At 51.3% G+C, this 15,866-nt stretch overlaps 1 protein-coding gene across 1 annotated transcript; it reads right to left on the reverse strand.

The window, feature by feature from the left end:
• Window positions 1-13,410: 13,410 nt before the first annotated feature.
• Window positions 13,411-14,502, reverse strand: TPBGL (trophoblast glycoprotein like). Its single transcript, XM_065397576.1, has one exon. The coding sequence runs from the start codon at window positions 14,500-14,502 to the stop codon at window positions 13,411-13,413; it is 1,092 nt and encodes a 363-aa protein (XP_065253648.1).
• Between the last annotated feature and the right edge of the window lie 1,364 nt (window positions 14,503-15,866).

Below are 15,866 nucleotides of genomic sequence, written 5' to 3' on the forward strand. Positions count from 1 at the left end.
ACGTTTGTTTCTGTTTCGTCTGGATTTGGAAAACGTGTCTGTCTGTGCTCTAAGGCTCAGGCGACACCACCACATTTTATACGAAGAATAAAGCCATGCAAAGTTACTCTGCCTCCGCAGCTAACTCATCGGAACTCACTACCCGCTCGCTCGCCCTCCACCCCCTGTCCCTTCTCAAGAGCCTGGGAGAGCGGATGAACCTTGCAGAATTCCTTGAAGGTCACCAGATTTCTTCTCTGTTGGACCTCGAGGGGAAGCAACTTCCAAAGGTGGAAAACAGCCCCTCGCCATTAAGCCACGGGCTGTCTGCTCAGATGCTTCAGCTGATCTCAACTGCAGAGGTATTATCCTGCAGTTGCTAGGGCCCAAACCACTTAGGGCTTTATGGGCCAGAACCAACACTGGAAATTGGAAGCCTGGGCAGATCTTGGAGCACATGTGAAACGTGGTCCTTGCATGAAGTGACACTAAACAAATAGACCATCAACCTGCATGAACTGAAACTTCTGAATGGTTTAAGCGTAGCCCATGAAGATTGCCTTGCAGATGCATGGCAGTGACCCTACCGTGGAGTGACGAAGGCCCTGGTAACTGCTGAGGTCCGTATCTGAAAGAAAAAGTTAGAACCTTCTCGCCAAGGGCTGATTGGTCATTGTTGTTACTGCATCCCCGGCCACACTGGTAAGTCCCCTGAGGTTGGCAATATGTGGGACAAAGGGCAGGCCTAGCGCCTGCTGCTAGCACAAGAAATAACCTTTGCCAGTTCTTCTGATTGCTTCTGCAACCTCTAAGAATTCCCTCAGCCTTGTCTTGGCTGAGACTCAGCCAGTTCACCCGTGTCCAAGCCCCAATTTGTGGGAGGCGCTCGTGAGCTGCTCAGCCATGCTGACGGGTGTCTGGTCCTTTACAGATGCATAGAAAACAAGGTCCCTGCCTTGCAGTGTTTTTAATCTAATTTGGACAAATAACACGCAAGGTGCCACAACATGGGGCGAGGGAGAAATGGAGTGAGGAGGACATGGTTTTCCTTTCCCAGAGAGGTGCTATTGTTGTGAGGTGCTGTCTTAGTGTTGGGGAAAATGTGTTTTTAAAAAACATGCATATTGTCTCCAACATCAATCTGCTCCAGGCAGGTGCAGGAAGGGGAGTAGGCACAGAGTGTGTGGGCCTCATCTCAGAGTGCAAAAGGCCTGGAGAAGTTTGCACATTTCCATAGGCTGGGGCCCTGCTGCAGATTCCGTTGCATGTAGCACAGCGTCCTGCACCTTCCCCGATGTACCGCCCACAGGTTTCAAATATCTAAAATGGGTGTTTCTAGCCAGAGGCAACTCCGGCTCCAAGCTATTGGTGGGGCCCTGATCCGTGTAAGGGATGATTTCAACCGAAAAATACGGTGAAGTGTACAGTAGGTCCAATCTGGGGCTTGGGAACTTTGCCTACAAAAGCTTCCATAAATACTTCTTGAGCATTCAGGAGGGATCTGTTCAGTAAACAACAGTTTCCCTAGTCAGTGTAAACTAAATGCTTTTCAGACACTTAAATCTGAACTGACTCCCCAGTTGGTAAGGCAACTCCCATCTTTTCATGTACTGTGTGTATATATATCTTCCTACTGTATTTTCCACTCCATGGAATGATGAAGTGGCTTTTAGCCCATGAAAGCTTATGCCCAAATAAATGTGTTAGTCTCTATGGTGCCACAAGGACTCCTCGTTGTTTTTGCTAAATCTCTGTGGATCCCTAGGAGCACCAGGCACTGTCTCCTGTATTTGGTTTCAGTTCGCATGGCTTACGCTGATGTAAAAGTAAAATGGACTGGCATGTACGACCATAGAGAACTGCCACTGGCTCCAAGGGCTTGTCTTTACTAGACTTTTGTACCTTTGGCTTAATTAGCAATCCAGTGACTCAAGGCACAAAAATCTAGTGTAGACATGCTCTAATAGGATTGCTGCATAAGGAGACCTTGCAGAATTAGGTTCATGCTGCATATACATACCGACCTTATGAATGTCCACGGTGATCTAACCTGAGATTTTCAGCATCTAAAGCATGAGCTTTTGCCACTTGAGCAAAAGGAATAATTAAATGAACAATTCCTTTAGGTGCACATTTGTAGCTGGCTGTTATAGTCACTGGGGCCAGCCAGTAGAGAGAGAGAGAGATGGACACAGCATTAAACTAATGTGTTACATTAGCACAGAAGATGCTACAATGACAATATTTCTTGTAAAATAAATGTAAATATTAATTCAGAGATTACATCAAACTCTAGATCCTTCACTTACATTGTTGGGCCCAGCTGTGCGAATCTTGTGCATCCAAAACACCTGCTGAAGTTGATTGGAGTTTTGGGTGCACAAAAGATGCGAATATTGCTCTGCAAGCAGGATTAGAGTCGCTGAACATTAGAAGAGGCTGGTTTCCATTTGAAAGGTAGCTTGGTTCCAGAATCTTCATGAAGTATGATCAAGTTTATGCCATCAAATAATTTCAAGCCTGAATATTCTACCAGAGTGTATTTAGGGAGAGATTTTCAAAAGCCTGCCCAGCATTGACCTAACACTGCTCTAACTAATGTAAAGATTCACAAATGAGGACCAGGAACTGTTTAATGCTATTAAAAATGCTGATTTGACACACTTGGGGTTCGCATTTTGCAAAATGATATTACCAAGCCAGAAGGATTCGCAGTGCATGAGTCTGGTTAATTAACCAAGCAAGCCACATTGTACTGCCTGCAAGTTCCAATTGCTGACTTAACACCACCACTTAATAAGACGACTCTGGACTTGCATGACAATTTTCAAAAAAACATCTCCAAGCTCTTTACCAAAGCAGGGAAGCATGAATATCCCCATTTTACAGATAGGGAAACTGAGGCAGAGAGAGCTGAAATGACTGCCCCAAAGTTGCACAGTGTGGCAGTGGCGGGAATTGAACTCTGTCCTGACTCAGCCTTGTGCTCAATTCACTAAATGGCAGCACCTCCATTTTGCCCTGCTTAGCTTCACCCTGACTTTATACCCTGTGCAGGATGTACAGTACACAATGCACATACCCTGCATAGTGATACTAAGGGTTTTTTTTAGGGGAAACTTTAGTGTGTGTGTGTGTGTGTGTGTGTGTGTGTGTGTGTGTGTAATGCCAACGGGCCCTGGTTGTCAGCGGGTGAGATCAAACCGGGGACCTCTGGAGCTTAGTGCATGAGCCTCTACTGCATGCGCTAGAAGCCAACTGGCTGTTAGCTAAGGCTGTAGATCAAACTCATTTTCTCTCTCTCTCTAAGTGGTCTCGGTGACACTAGATAGGACAGAGCGCCACACCCAGGAGGTGTGTGGGTTACATGTGCATGATGCCAAAACAGACAGTCACAGAGATCTGAGTCCCCGGTTTCTCCTGAATATCGGAGGGAGCAACACAAGTTTTTTTTCCTTTCCCCGCCGCCTGGCCATTGTGCCTCAGCCCCCCTCCATAACAAGAAATGTGATACAGAAACAGCATTATTTTAACGTATGCTCCCTGCCTGCACCATTCCTGGGAGCAGGCTGGCTAGCTACAGCCTGACGCCGAGAGGACAGAGCAGCACAACGGAGGGCTCAACCCTTCGTGGGTGGGGAGCTCTCTTCAGAGATCTCCAATATCTGTGGGGTTGAGAGACTGCCCCCACTGCCCCCACATCCCTCCACCCTTGAAAAGAAACTCCCATTTGATTTACCTCCCAGAATTCCTTGGACCCGCTGCCACCTTGTGCTGGTATTTTAGCAGGAGGGTGCACTCCCCTCTGGCTGAGTAGCCAGGGACTTGCACCCATTTAGAGACTCCGCTTCCTTTGAAGCTTGGCAGCCAACCCACGTTAGGTGTGATCAGCTCCCGCCCTGGGACTGATTTATTGTTGACATGACAGGTCGATAAGTGAGTAGATGCCACGTGCTTCATTTAATAAACAGTAATCAATCGTTATGCAAAGATCTCCAAGCACTTCCAAACCTTGTTATCGGGTGGCACATTGTATCCTCAAAGTACTGTACAAACATTGACTAATTATCGGCACATTAAAATGAAATCACAGCATTTGGCCATGGCTCTCAAAGCCCTTTTCAAGCATTGTTTATCTGAGCCTCAGAACACCCCCTTGTGCGGTGGTTAAATGTTCGTATGCCCACATTACAGGTAAGTAAACCAAGGCACGGAGGGGTGCAACACATGGCCATGACTGCAACATCAGCCCCTAAGTCAACAGTGGAACTGGGAACATAGCAAAAGCAATGCTGTCTCCCAGGCCACTGACTTCACTGGGAACAGGATTGGCTCATACGTCTGATTTTGTAGCCATCTGTTTCAACCATTATAATAATTATTTAAATAAACTGCCACATCTCCTCACAATCTTTTCAGTGTGCTGACTATGTCATGCAATGCACACCTATGTAAACAGGATGATTCATGTACTGTACATGTATGTGTAATATATAAACAGTCCAGCAACAGGCATTAACTAAAGGCTGAGGCTATAAACTCTGCCACTCTACAAACACTTATCTGCAGACAGATATCAAAGCACTTTACAAAGGTGGTAAGGGCCATCATACAGAAAGTCAGCGGTAGAGCAAGGACAATATCTGCTGACTCTCAGTCCTGTATCTGAATCTGAGATGACGATGGAACTGTGAAAATCTGAGGGCTGCCTTGCAATCTCAATATGAAAAATAACCGAGACAGTTACAATTCCAAATGAAAGGGTTATTGTTAGGATTGTACTTTAAAAATATCCTCTAGCCTGTGACACTTGAAGATGGACACTGGGTTTTTAATTTGTACATTATTCGTTATCACTGATGCTGGCTGTTTTTTAAATTATGTTATTGATTTGCATTGGGCATTAAAATAGTCCAGTTGGTTTCTTTTTTGCTCCTACTTTCTCTCCAAATTGTCTCTCTTCCCAGGTTCTCCTGCAGCAGCACCAGGGTGCAATAGTCCAGTAGCCAACCCTGCAGGGGAAACATTTCAACCAAAATGCTGCATTATTTTCATTGATGTTTTACATGCACAAGTTCATGGAAACGCTTCTCTTGCTCACAGACTGTATAACTAGATTCCCCACCTCCACCAATAAATATCTCATGGAATGGGGCAAGACGGGAGGGAAATTCTGAAAGGTTCCCTACATGGAATTTCCCCCAGCTGGTTCTGTCATGGGAGCAAGGGGCTGGATTGTCCCCTTAAGGAACAATCTGAGGTTTGACCCTCAAAGATCTCTGGTTCCCCAAGATGGCTATCGGTGTAAGGGCTTTTTCGTTCCCCATCTTGGCTACCTGGCAGAGTGGTGCAATGGAGCAGCATTATCAAGTTTTCCCTCAGCTACTCCTGTATCTGGGACCCACACACAGGCCACGGGGCCCCCATGTGAAAGTCAAGGCAACCTTAGGCTGCATTAACTTTTTGCAGATTCGCCTCTGGTGCAATGCACATTTCTGCTGTCTACTGATGCATGGATCCTGGAACCAATGGCATGTCTGCGCCAGGGAAAGGGGAACAGTGCCCAGAGGTGGTTTACACCCTACGTGCACACAGAAGTGGGGAGATCCAGGCATGGAGGATATTCACTGTGAGCAAATCCAGGGAAGATCTGGCCCCTTGTGTTTACAAATCCTAAATCTGGGGCCCAAATGGAGAGCAACAAATCAACGGGGGGGAAGAGTCAGGGAGGAGATGTAGGCAGTTCAGCCTGCAGCTTTGCCCTGTAAGTGCACAATGCCATTCCAGTGTCACGAACCATTTGCCCTTGTGTGACAGTATGGCATGAAGTGCCCTCAGACCATAGCAATGCTAATTGCATTAGATGTGTGAAGGGCTTTTACACTCTCCTAAGGCCAGATTCTCTAGTCCACTCTGGCTCTTTGTGCTACTCGGGCTGTGCAGAAGGGCCAGATTCTGGCTGTAAATGGCCAGCTGAAAATTCTGCAGGGCAGGAAGTGTACCGGGAGAAGGGCAGGATGGAGCTCACCAACTGGCGTAAGTGAGAGCAGCCCTATGGCTGCTCTAACTCACTGTGACACTGATGCAGATTGTCCTTCAGTATCGGGGCTGGAACCGGCTGCCTGACAGTGTCTTCCCCTCCCCGCCGCTGTGTGTGGAGTGGTTCTAAAATGCAGGAGCGAGTCAAGTCCCCTGTCTAGTGCTAATGGTACCAGAAGGCAGTTGTGAGGCGGCTAATGCTGACTGCTAGAGGTGGAGGGGGAAAGGTGGGGCAGTGGCCGAGAGGCGGGGTGTGTGTGTGTGTGTGTGTGTGTGTGTGTGTGTGTGTGTGTGTGTGTGTGTGAGAGAGAGAGAGAGAGAGAGAGAGAACAAGCAGGTGTAGAGGCAAGGGAGACAAGAGGGTTTGTGGGGAGTTGCGGGTTAGAGACATAGGAGAGGAAGAGTGAAACCAGGAGTGGTGCAGACAGAAGACAGAGAAATGCACTGTCCTTGTGATGTTGCCTCCGGTTAGTCACCGACCCAGAGCACTGCCTCTGGGAAAGGCTAGTCAGGCAGGCACAAATCACCCATGCCTTTGCCCTCTCTAACACCACAGCTGAAAGGGGGCTTCCCCCTCCCCACCCATGGATTTGCCATACAGCTTTTAAAAGCTCCCAGCCCGATAAAGGAGTGGAACGCAGGCTACAGCTGTTAGTGGCCAATTCACTTCAATGGGTTTGCCTTTAGTAACTGAGAGCAAGATGTGACCCGTTGTGGCTCCGTGAACAGCGGTGACCTGCCTCCCTGACCTGCAGCGGCCCCTTTACAGGGTGCATCGAATCTCCATAGACACAGTTCTCGGCATAGGCTTCCCAAGAGCCTGCAATTCCATTGCCCAGGGATGGGGCACCCCGTTCTGCTGCATCGGAGAACCTCTTGGCCTCCGGCAGCCGTGGGACAATTAGTGGGGAACAGTTGGCCCGTTGCCTATCCCTAACTTGTGATATTATTGCATAGGAAGTGTTGGCAATTGGATGGGTGGCTATGAAAACCCCTATGGAAAAGTGTTAAATTCTATTGGAGAGATTGAATCTAATTCTCCACCATTACATCAGTTTTAGGCCACTATAGCGCCATTCAGATCAGCAGAGTCATACAGATGTAAAGCTGGTGCAACACCGTGGAGAAATCGGACCTGTGGGAATCCCGCTGTGAAATGTGTTGGCGAATGAGCTCCTTTCTGTCAGAGCTTGCAGCCTGCTCCACAACTCTACAGAGCAGGGCTGTGACACCATTACATTCTATAGGCTGGGCCAAAAGAACAATAGAAAACGTATCACGTCCTGTTCAATTCTGAAGGACTTTTCCCTAACAGAAAGCATATACTGAAGATAAGGAACTCTTTAGCATGTTATGGCTGAAATGTTACAGGCCAGATCCTCAGCTGGTGTTAGCTGGCATAGCATCTTCACATATTCCAGTGATAGGGCACTGAACGGGAAATCTGAAGACCTGGGTTCTTAATCCTGCCTTTACTGCTGACTTACTGTGTGACCTTCAGCAAGTCATGGCCCCTATCTATGTCTCAGTTTCCCCTCCTATTCATTGTTGGTCTTGTCAATTTAGACTGTAAGCCCTTTAGTGTCTCATTAGGTGTATGCTCACCTAGCATCATGGGGCCCCACTCTTGACTGAGACCTCCAGCCACTACTGCAATACAATTATTAACGGTGTTAGCTGAAATAGCGCCACTGATTTCATTGGCGCTGTGCCAATTCACACCAGCTGAGGAGCCGGCCACACACACAGAGGGTTACAGATATATAAATACACACAGTTCCCCCAAACCTGTTTTCGTATGAAAACCCCGTGGTTGGTTTCTTTTTAGCAAATGAAAAACGAAGATGACAATAACCCACTGTCAATCTCACAGACTGCACATTCTGCCTTGTGGCAGCTGGGCTGGTTTCCCGCAGCTGCTATTGTGCAGTGAGCTCTATTGGTGCGTTTTCCTTTCGGGGAGTTTTTGGAATGCCACAGAGAGATGCAGCATTTGGATTGTTCGTGTCTGTCCTCAAAAGGGTAGGGGCTTGATTGTGCTTTTGCTTATTGTAGTTTTCCACGGCTGTCACTCCCTGGATTTCAGTGACGACTCCTGGTTTACACCAGCCACGTCAGAGGAGAATCAGGCCATGGAAGCTCTAATTTACCCAAAGTACTTTGCCTGGACAGCAAAGCTATGGCTTGAAGGGCAAACAGACACCATGAATCTGCAAACCAGCTGCCCAGTCCTGCTCCCAGTGAAAGCAGAGCTCCCATTCACTTCAGTGGGAGAAGAATCAAATCCCAGAGCATTAAGGAACGAGAGAAATTACAGTAAAACCATCATTCAAAATAAGCTGAGGTCTATCCATGCAAGCAAATGACACCCTGCAATACAGATCACTGCAACCCACTTCCCGTCAGCTCTAAAACCACAGCAACTCGCCCGTGAGGGTCTGGGGGTCCCCAGCAAAAGAAGCTCTATGGGAAACAGAGCAAGGAACTGTGAGAATCCAAAAGGAGCATTGTGCTTTACTGGCATCCACAGAACAAGGGCCGTCCTGCACAGCTGTACTCACAGGGGGAGGGCCACTGAAGCCAAGGGGCCTGATCACCATCCTGCAGGAATGGGGGACTCAGGCCCTCTGGAGTTTTCTTTAAACTGAGGGTGGGCAGGGGGTTCACCTCCAAGACCAGTCCCAGGCCAGGGCCTGTACCTAGGCTCGCTGGGCAGGCCTACACGGCAACTTTCCTGTTGTCACTGGAAATCCCACTCGACACGTACAAGGACCCGAGCCCACATGCACAAAGGTATCTGGAAGTTAGAAGTCTACCCTTGTGGATCTGAGCCCCGCCGTATGCAGATCTCGCAGAGCCCACTGGAGCTACACATGTGAATGAGGGTTTGCGGGACCAGGCTCTTACACAGTACACCGAGTTAACTCCGGGGGACAGGAAAACAACATGGGGAAGAGGGAGAGTTAGAGATGATGAACTTTACAGGGATATGAGATGTATTTTGAGGCTGCATATTTGTTCACCCTTCCACAGGAAAACATAGATACGGTGTTATTATTACAACTGCCAGCTGGATCACAGACCCGCCTATTCCTTGTTTCTCAAGATGATAAAGTAGCAGGCACCTTTAATTTGTTTTTGGGAGTTTGCAGCAAAATTCCTTCTGGTTTACACTGTGCATTTAATTCCTTTAGGAGTGGGGGAGCTCAGTGGTGCAGCGGGTTAGTGCAGCAACGGGGCATTCAATTCGCAGTTCCCATAAACTACAGGCTCCTCCTACTCTCCATTTATGCATTACACCAGATCTGGCTTCTTTCAAAGCCAACGGGATTTGTGCTACAGAATCTGGCCCGTTGGGCCTGCAGCTGAAAAGGAGCCGGGGTTTGCTTAGCTCAGGAACGGTAGGGAGCAGGTGCTGCAGGAAAGGACCAAGGTGTATTGGAGGCGTGCACAGCACTCAGCCTTGCTCTGCTGGTGTTATGAAATCCTTCCCTTTGATGAGTAGGAAAAAACGGACTCCCACATTTTTGGAAAAAAAACAAACCCTTTTTTAGAAAATAAGAGACTTTGCATCTCAGATCTCTGGCTTCATGAAGCAAGAGCCCTTTGCTCCCACAAACGTTCTGCCTTTATTTATTGAATATGTTCAAAAAGTTACTGGCAGACAGGTCAGGCATAATTAGATTAAACCGTATCACAAACTGACAAAGCCACGTGCAATGAAAACGCTGCATAAACTTGGAGACATATTTTGTCAAAGTATTAATCTTAGGCTTCTGAGCTGCTCGGTGAGAAAGCCCCATTTATGAAACACAGAGAGAGGCTGACACTTCTAGAAATGGGAGCTGAAAGTTGGGCTTCTAAAGTTTGTATTTAGGCACCTACGGGTGAAATTTTCAAAAGCGTCTGTGTGATTTACGAGCACGAGGGCCCCTGAAGCTGGCAGGGATTTTGCCATTGCATTCAATAGGCCTGGATCCACGGCCCAAGTCTGCAGGGTGCTTTTCACACGGAGCCTGGGCTCTTTACTCAATGCAGTCAGTGGGAGATTTGCCTGAGCAAGGACTACGAGACTCTTAGCTCCCTCTCCTGAGAGCTGCTCAATGCAGATTTCCCCCTGGGATTTCAGTGAGGCTCATGGGGCCACAGGAGTGCCCCGCCTAGAGCAGCTTGCAGATTTTGGACCTGGATGTGCTAATGCCTTAGAGTAGAACAATAATAATACACATTGCCTTGCTTCCAAGCATTTCAAAGCACGCTATAAACAGTAAGGGCTGGATCCTGTGCCCAGGGATGTCAGCGGGAGTACTGCTGTCGACTCCGTTGTGATCAGGCTTTAATGTATTAGGGCTCACAACACTCCAGTGAAGTATGTAAATGTTGTTATCCTGATATGACCGAGAGGCAAACACAGACCAAGTGAAGGCCAACATTTTCAGTCGGGTTCGCTAATTTTGGGTGCCTCCCTTTTAAGGAGCCCCACTTCAGAGAAAGCTACAGCTTGATTTTCAGAGATACGGCACACCTGCAGCTCCCCTGGTTGCCAGCTGTAGCTGGGGGCAGGGGGCCTCAGCAGGCTAAAGACGTTGCTAGACTTAGGCAGCGGAGCACGGAGGAACCCAGAATTATTGGCCACTTTGGAAATTAAGGTCTAAGTCAGGGGTTCTCAAACTTCATTGCATGGTGACCCCTTTCTGACAACAAAAATTACTACACGACCCCAGGAGTGGGGACTGAAGCCTGAACCCACCCAAGCCCCACTGCCCTGGGCCAATTCCAAAGCCTGGTGGGGCCAAAACGGAAGCCCAAAGGCTTCTGCCCCAGGCGGGGGGCCTGTAACCTGAGCCCCGCCACCCACGGCTGAAGCCCTCAGGCTTTGGCTTTGACCCCGGGTGGTGGAGCTTGGGCTTTGGCCCTGGGCCCCAGCAAATCTAATGCCAGCCCTGGTCACCCCATTAAAACAGGGTCCCGACCCACTTTGGGGTCCCAACCCCCAGTTTGAGAACCGCTGGTCTAAGTCATTTATCCTAGGTCACACAGCAAGTTTGGGTCAGAATGATTAGAACCCAAGTGCTGTGCACTAACCATTAAACCCATTCTGCTTCCCTAGCCACAGAACTAGCAATAGCACAGAAGTTTACATGGAACCATCTATTTACAGCGATTACTTAGTACCTAACGGTCTTGCTCTGCAAAACATGGATCATAACAACAACATTGCTTCAGCCATGAAGTAGTCAGAAATTATTGCAATAAGCTTTATAGAAACCATACAATACACCGGATGCAGCTTTCAGTATATTTGCTCTAGTATATACTAGCAGGCGCAGATCTACGCAAACCTGTGCAAGATATTGAGAGCCTTTTTTTTTTTTTTTAAACAGTTATGAAGATTGCTGAGACAGTCGACTCTAGATTAGACTTCGCAGTCGGAAATGAGTTGCTTCCCTGTGCTTTAGCAACATGCATACAGCCTGCAGGGAAGTTTGTTGTTGTTGTGCAGGTGCGTTATTTTGTGCCTGAGAGAAGTCATAATTTTTGTGGAACAAAACCATAATAAATAAATGGGCTCAGCAGATCATATGACTTCTTGTGGGGTTTTTTTTTGTTTTCTTTTCCTCTGTGTTTGGAGCAAAAAAAAAAAATCCAGTTAGTTTTGCATTTGTTAGAAATATACTAGGAAAGAGAACTGTACAGGGTAAAAGTCTAGGCTCCAAAAAATCCAGGAAACAAGTTTAATACCATCTAGCCCGTTGCTTTCAGCAACTCACCAAGTAAAAACTCACCCCACGGTCCATGTGCATAAAGTAAATTCACAGGGAGTTGTATTCTAGCTTGTGGCAGAAGGTTTTTTTTTTTTTTTTACAAAGGAAAAATTAAAAGAATCTCCTGGAGTAACTAGGAGTTGCATGTGCATGGAGCTCTTCAGTGCATTCATAACTCCCCATGGATTCTTCCCTGGACACTGACGATGGTTTTGGAGGAGCATCCTATGGGACATAGGGAGAGGGTTCTTCTCTTAGGGCAGTGGAACATGTGCTGTCACACACCCTGGAGGAGTGAAGGGCTTTCTTTAGAAAAGGATGTGTTCATTCAAAAGGGATCCTGTACATTCATACCCTCCCCCTCCCCCCCCTGTGGATTCTGGGCGGGAGGGGTTCTTCGGGAGTGGTTCCTGCATAGTCCTGGATGGGCGTTAATTCTGCATGGACCTGGGTGTTTCCTGTATATTCACACCACACCCCCTGGACCATTGGGGTGGGGAGAGAAGGGCCTCTCAGGGTGGAGCCAGTGAATTCCCAACTGGGGGTTTATTCTAGGTGGAGAGTCCTGTACATTCACATGCCCCTAGAACACTGGTGGGAGGGTGGGTGTGATGGATCCTGTGCGGTCTCTGATGCCGGTTATTCATTTGAAGGTGGGTAGCTCTCTCATTCACAATCCCCAGGACCCTTGAGGGGGATGTATTATCCTGGGGACTGGATGCTGTGCAGTGAGCCAAGGGGGTGGAGGGGATCCTGTGAAGTTTTCTTAGTTTTGTGGGAGGGGTGTTACTGTCTTGAGGATGGATCCTGTGCTATCTTGAGTGGGTTGGCAAAAAGCTGTTCTCCTGGAGGTGATGGCTGGTGGAGGGGTGTTTTGCTGGGTGTTCCCTGGACAGGTGGGTGTTGTCCTGGGGAGTGGGGTACCCTCTGGTTGGAAGTGCCCCGTCAGGCATGAAGGGAGAGGGGAGTATTCCCAAGTAGTGGGTGGGTGGGTGGAAGGTAGGTATTCCTTGGGTAGAGGATGGGGGTTGATGAAGGGTATTCTTCTGGGGGTTGTTCCATGAGTAGGTGGGCAACAGTGGGGGGAAGGGTGCCCCTCTGGGGAGTGGGTGGGATTGTTGGAGTGGGGTTTTATGAGATAATCCGTGGGTGGATAGATATTCTCCTGCATGGGGATATGCCCTAGTTGGTGAATGGATGTGGGGATTTCCTGGATAGTGGTAGCCCTACTCATGTGTGTGGGACACACTCCTTGGGCAATGAGGTGGGACCTCCAAGGACTGTGGGTAGTGGGTGGAGGAGTGGGATCCCCAAGGACTGGGGGAAGGATCCCCAAGGGCCAGGGGTGGGGGCTTGGGGTGGGATCCCCAAGGGCTGTGGGTAGTGGGTGTTGGGAGGTGGGATCCCCAAGGGCTGGAGGGGTGGGATCCCCAAGGGCTGTGGGTAGTAGGCAGATGGATGGGAACCTCAAGGACTGGGGGAAAGATCCCCAAGGGCCAGGGGTGGGATCCCCACGGGCTATGGGTGGAGGAGTGGGATCCCCGGGGGCCGGGGGTGGGGTTTGGACGGGTGGGATCCCTGCGTGCAGCAGGGCTATCTGGCGTCGAGGTGGCCCCCGCACTCTGGCTCAGAGCCCCGAGGGGCTGGTGCTGGCCCGGCGCGGGTCGGTGTCCTGCTCGTAGCGGTAGTGGTAGCCCTCCATCTGGTCCCGGCAGGCCTCCCGCAGGTTGTTGAGCCAGCGCTTGATGCCCCTGCGGTTGAGGTACAGCACCATGAGGAAGATGACCCCGATCAGCGCCAGCACAATGCCGAAGAACACGTAGGAGGCGGTCTCCAGTTCCTTCTGCTCGCCGGCCTCCTCGGGCCGCGGCTCCCAGCCGGCCCCGCATCCCAGCTGCTCCAGGCGGAGGCGCAGCACAGGCGAGCCGCTCAGCTCCCGCGGGGCGGCGCAGCGCAGGCTGCGCGCGTCGGGCACCCTCCAACTGGCGTTGCGCATCCAGCCCAGCAGCGGGCGTAGGGCGCAGTCGCAGCGCAGCGGGTTGGAGCCCAGGTAGACCTGGAGTCTGCCCAGCGGGGCTGAGTCCAACCAGGCCAGCTCCTCGGGGCTCAGCCCCTGCAGCGAGTTGTTCCGCAGATCCAGCTCCTCCAGCCCCTCCGGCAGCGCGGCGCCCGGCAGCGCCCGCAGCCCATTGCCCGCCAGCTCCAGCCGCCGCAGGCTCAGGTTGCGCAGGGCGCCGGCCAGCGGCTCCTCGGGCGCCTCGCCCAGCAGCAACAGCGCCTGGTTGAGCTTGAGGGTGCGCAGCCGCGGGCAGCCGCGGAAGGCGCCGCCGGCCAGGGCGCGCAGCGGGTTGTGGCTGAGGTCCAGCGCCGCCAGGCCGGGCAGCCCCTGGAAGGCGCGATCCTCGATGGCCTGGATGTTGTCGCGGGGCAGCAGCAGCAGGCTCAGGTCGCCCAGCGGCCGGCTCGCGTTGCCGGCGAAGGCGGCCCGGCGCAGCACCGTCAGGTTGCCGCCCGCGATGGTGAGGTTGCGCACCCCGCGGGGCAGGTCCCGCGGCGGCTCCTGCAGGCGCACGTAGGTGCACTGGTCCAGCTCCGGCGTGGCGAAGCAGTAGCAGTGACCCGGGCAGCCCTGCCCGGCCTGGAGCAGCGGCAGCAGCAGCACCCCCAGCCACCGCAGCAGGGAGAGGGCGCGGGTGCCCAGCGGCCGCCTCCCTGCCATGCTCCCTGCCTGGGCATCGAGTCCCTGCGCGGGGGGGGCGGACTCCCAAAGCGGCCCCCCGGGGATCCCGCTCACAGCCCCAGCCGCTCAGCGCAAAGCGGGAGCCGGGCGGCCCCGGGCCGCCTCATTTCACACACGCCCAGCGCCCGCTGCTAAGTGTGAACGGGAGAGACGCGGCTCCCAAAGTGAGAGCGAGGGGCGGGGCGGGGGTGGGGTCCGCGCTCCCGCAGCTGCTGCTGGCACTCGCCGTCCCCTGACGTCTCCTCCCTGCACTGGCCAGTCAGCTGGGCGCGGGGAGCTCCCAGACCGGCCTCTGCCCTTCTCTGGGGCGGATTAAGCCCTCTCCGCTGGGGAGCAGGCAGCGAGGCGCCCCGATCTGGTCTTGGTTGCCCCCCGGGGCCGTGTAATCAGAGCTCCCCAGCTCCCCCCTCTACCCGTGGCAAAGCACACGATCCAGGGGGCACTTTTCACTTGTGGGGGGTGGCGAGGGAAGCCGAGGCGTCCTGCCTGTGCCAGGCGACAGCCGGCAGCAGCTCGTGAAAGGTTGGTGAAAGCCGGGATGCAGCCCGCCCCGCCACTGGCTTTGTGGCACCGGGATAAAGATTTCATCCCTGCCCGTTCAGCGGCCACTTCTGCGCTCCCACACCAAGAAGTTTCTCTTTAGCGGTGTTCAAAGTGCGGCCAGTTCCTGGTCTTATTTATTTAGCCCTGGCACGCTGCGGGAGAAGAGGGGGGTGCCCGCTGTTTAGAGTTTCTTTCAGGTCAGCGCTGCCCTGTCTGTGATGGAAAGGGAGGAGAACACGCGTAGCTGCTTAGGCTCTGGAGAAGCAGACGAGGGGGGTGAGTTGTGTGTGTGTTGGAGTGGAGGTGTTTAGCCTGTCTTTGTGCACACGGGGTACTTTTTATCGTTTATTTCCCTTTGTGGATTTCCCGAGCTGTGGGCCAGATTCTGCTTTCACATCAGTCTGGAGTAACTCCACTGCTGCTCCGTATGGTGCTCTGCCTATCACAAGAACCACATTAGGGGTGCAGGGCACTTTGCAATTGTAAAGGATAAGATTATAAACTACAGGGCAGGGAGGTAGGGGTTAAATCCTGCTCCCAGAGACACCAGGGTATAGCCAGGGTGGTTCCAGTGAAATCAAAGGAGTTACTGCACAGAGGATTCTTGCTGGTGTGTTTGTCCAGAAGAGAGGTAACAGACAGCAAGGGATGAGTGATGGAAATGGGGATGGGGGAGGGATGAAGTGGGAGGACAAAGATGAGGACAAGGGCTCCTCGAGCTGGGGAGTTCCTTGGTTTTGTTCCTAGTGCTTTGAGTTTGTATCTATAGCTTTTACGTAAATACGTATGTTGCGTGAATG

This window comes from Emys orbicularis, chromosome 1 (assembly GCF_028017835.1).
Source record: "Emys orbicularis isolate rEmyOrb1 chromosome 1, rEmyOrb1.hap1, whole genome shotgun sequence".
In the NCBI taxonomy this organism is placed as follows: domain Eukaryota; kingdom Metazoa; phylum Chordata; order Testudines; family Emydidae; genus Emys; species Emys orbicularis.

Excerpts from the sequence above, each read along its gene's own strand:
- TPBGL (XM_065397576.1), bottom strand. The coding sequence starts at position 14,502 with ATGGCAGGGAGGCGGCCGCTGGGCACCCGCGCCCTCTCCCTGCTGCGG.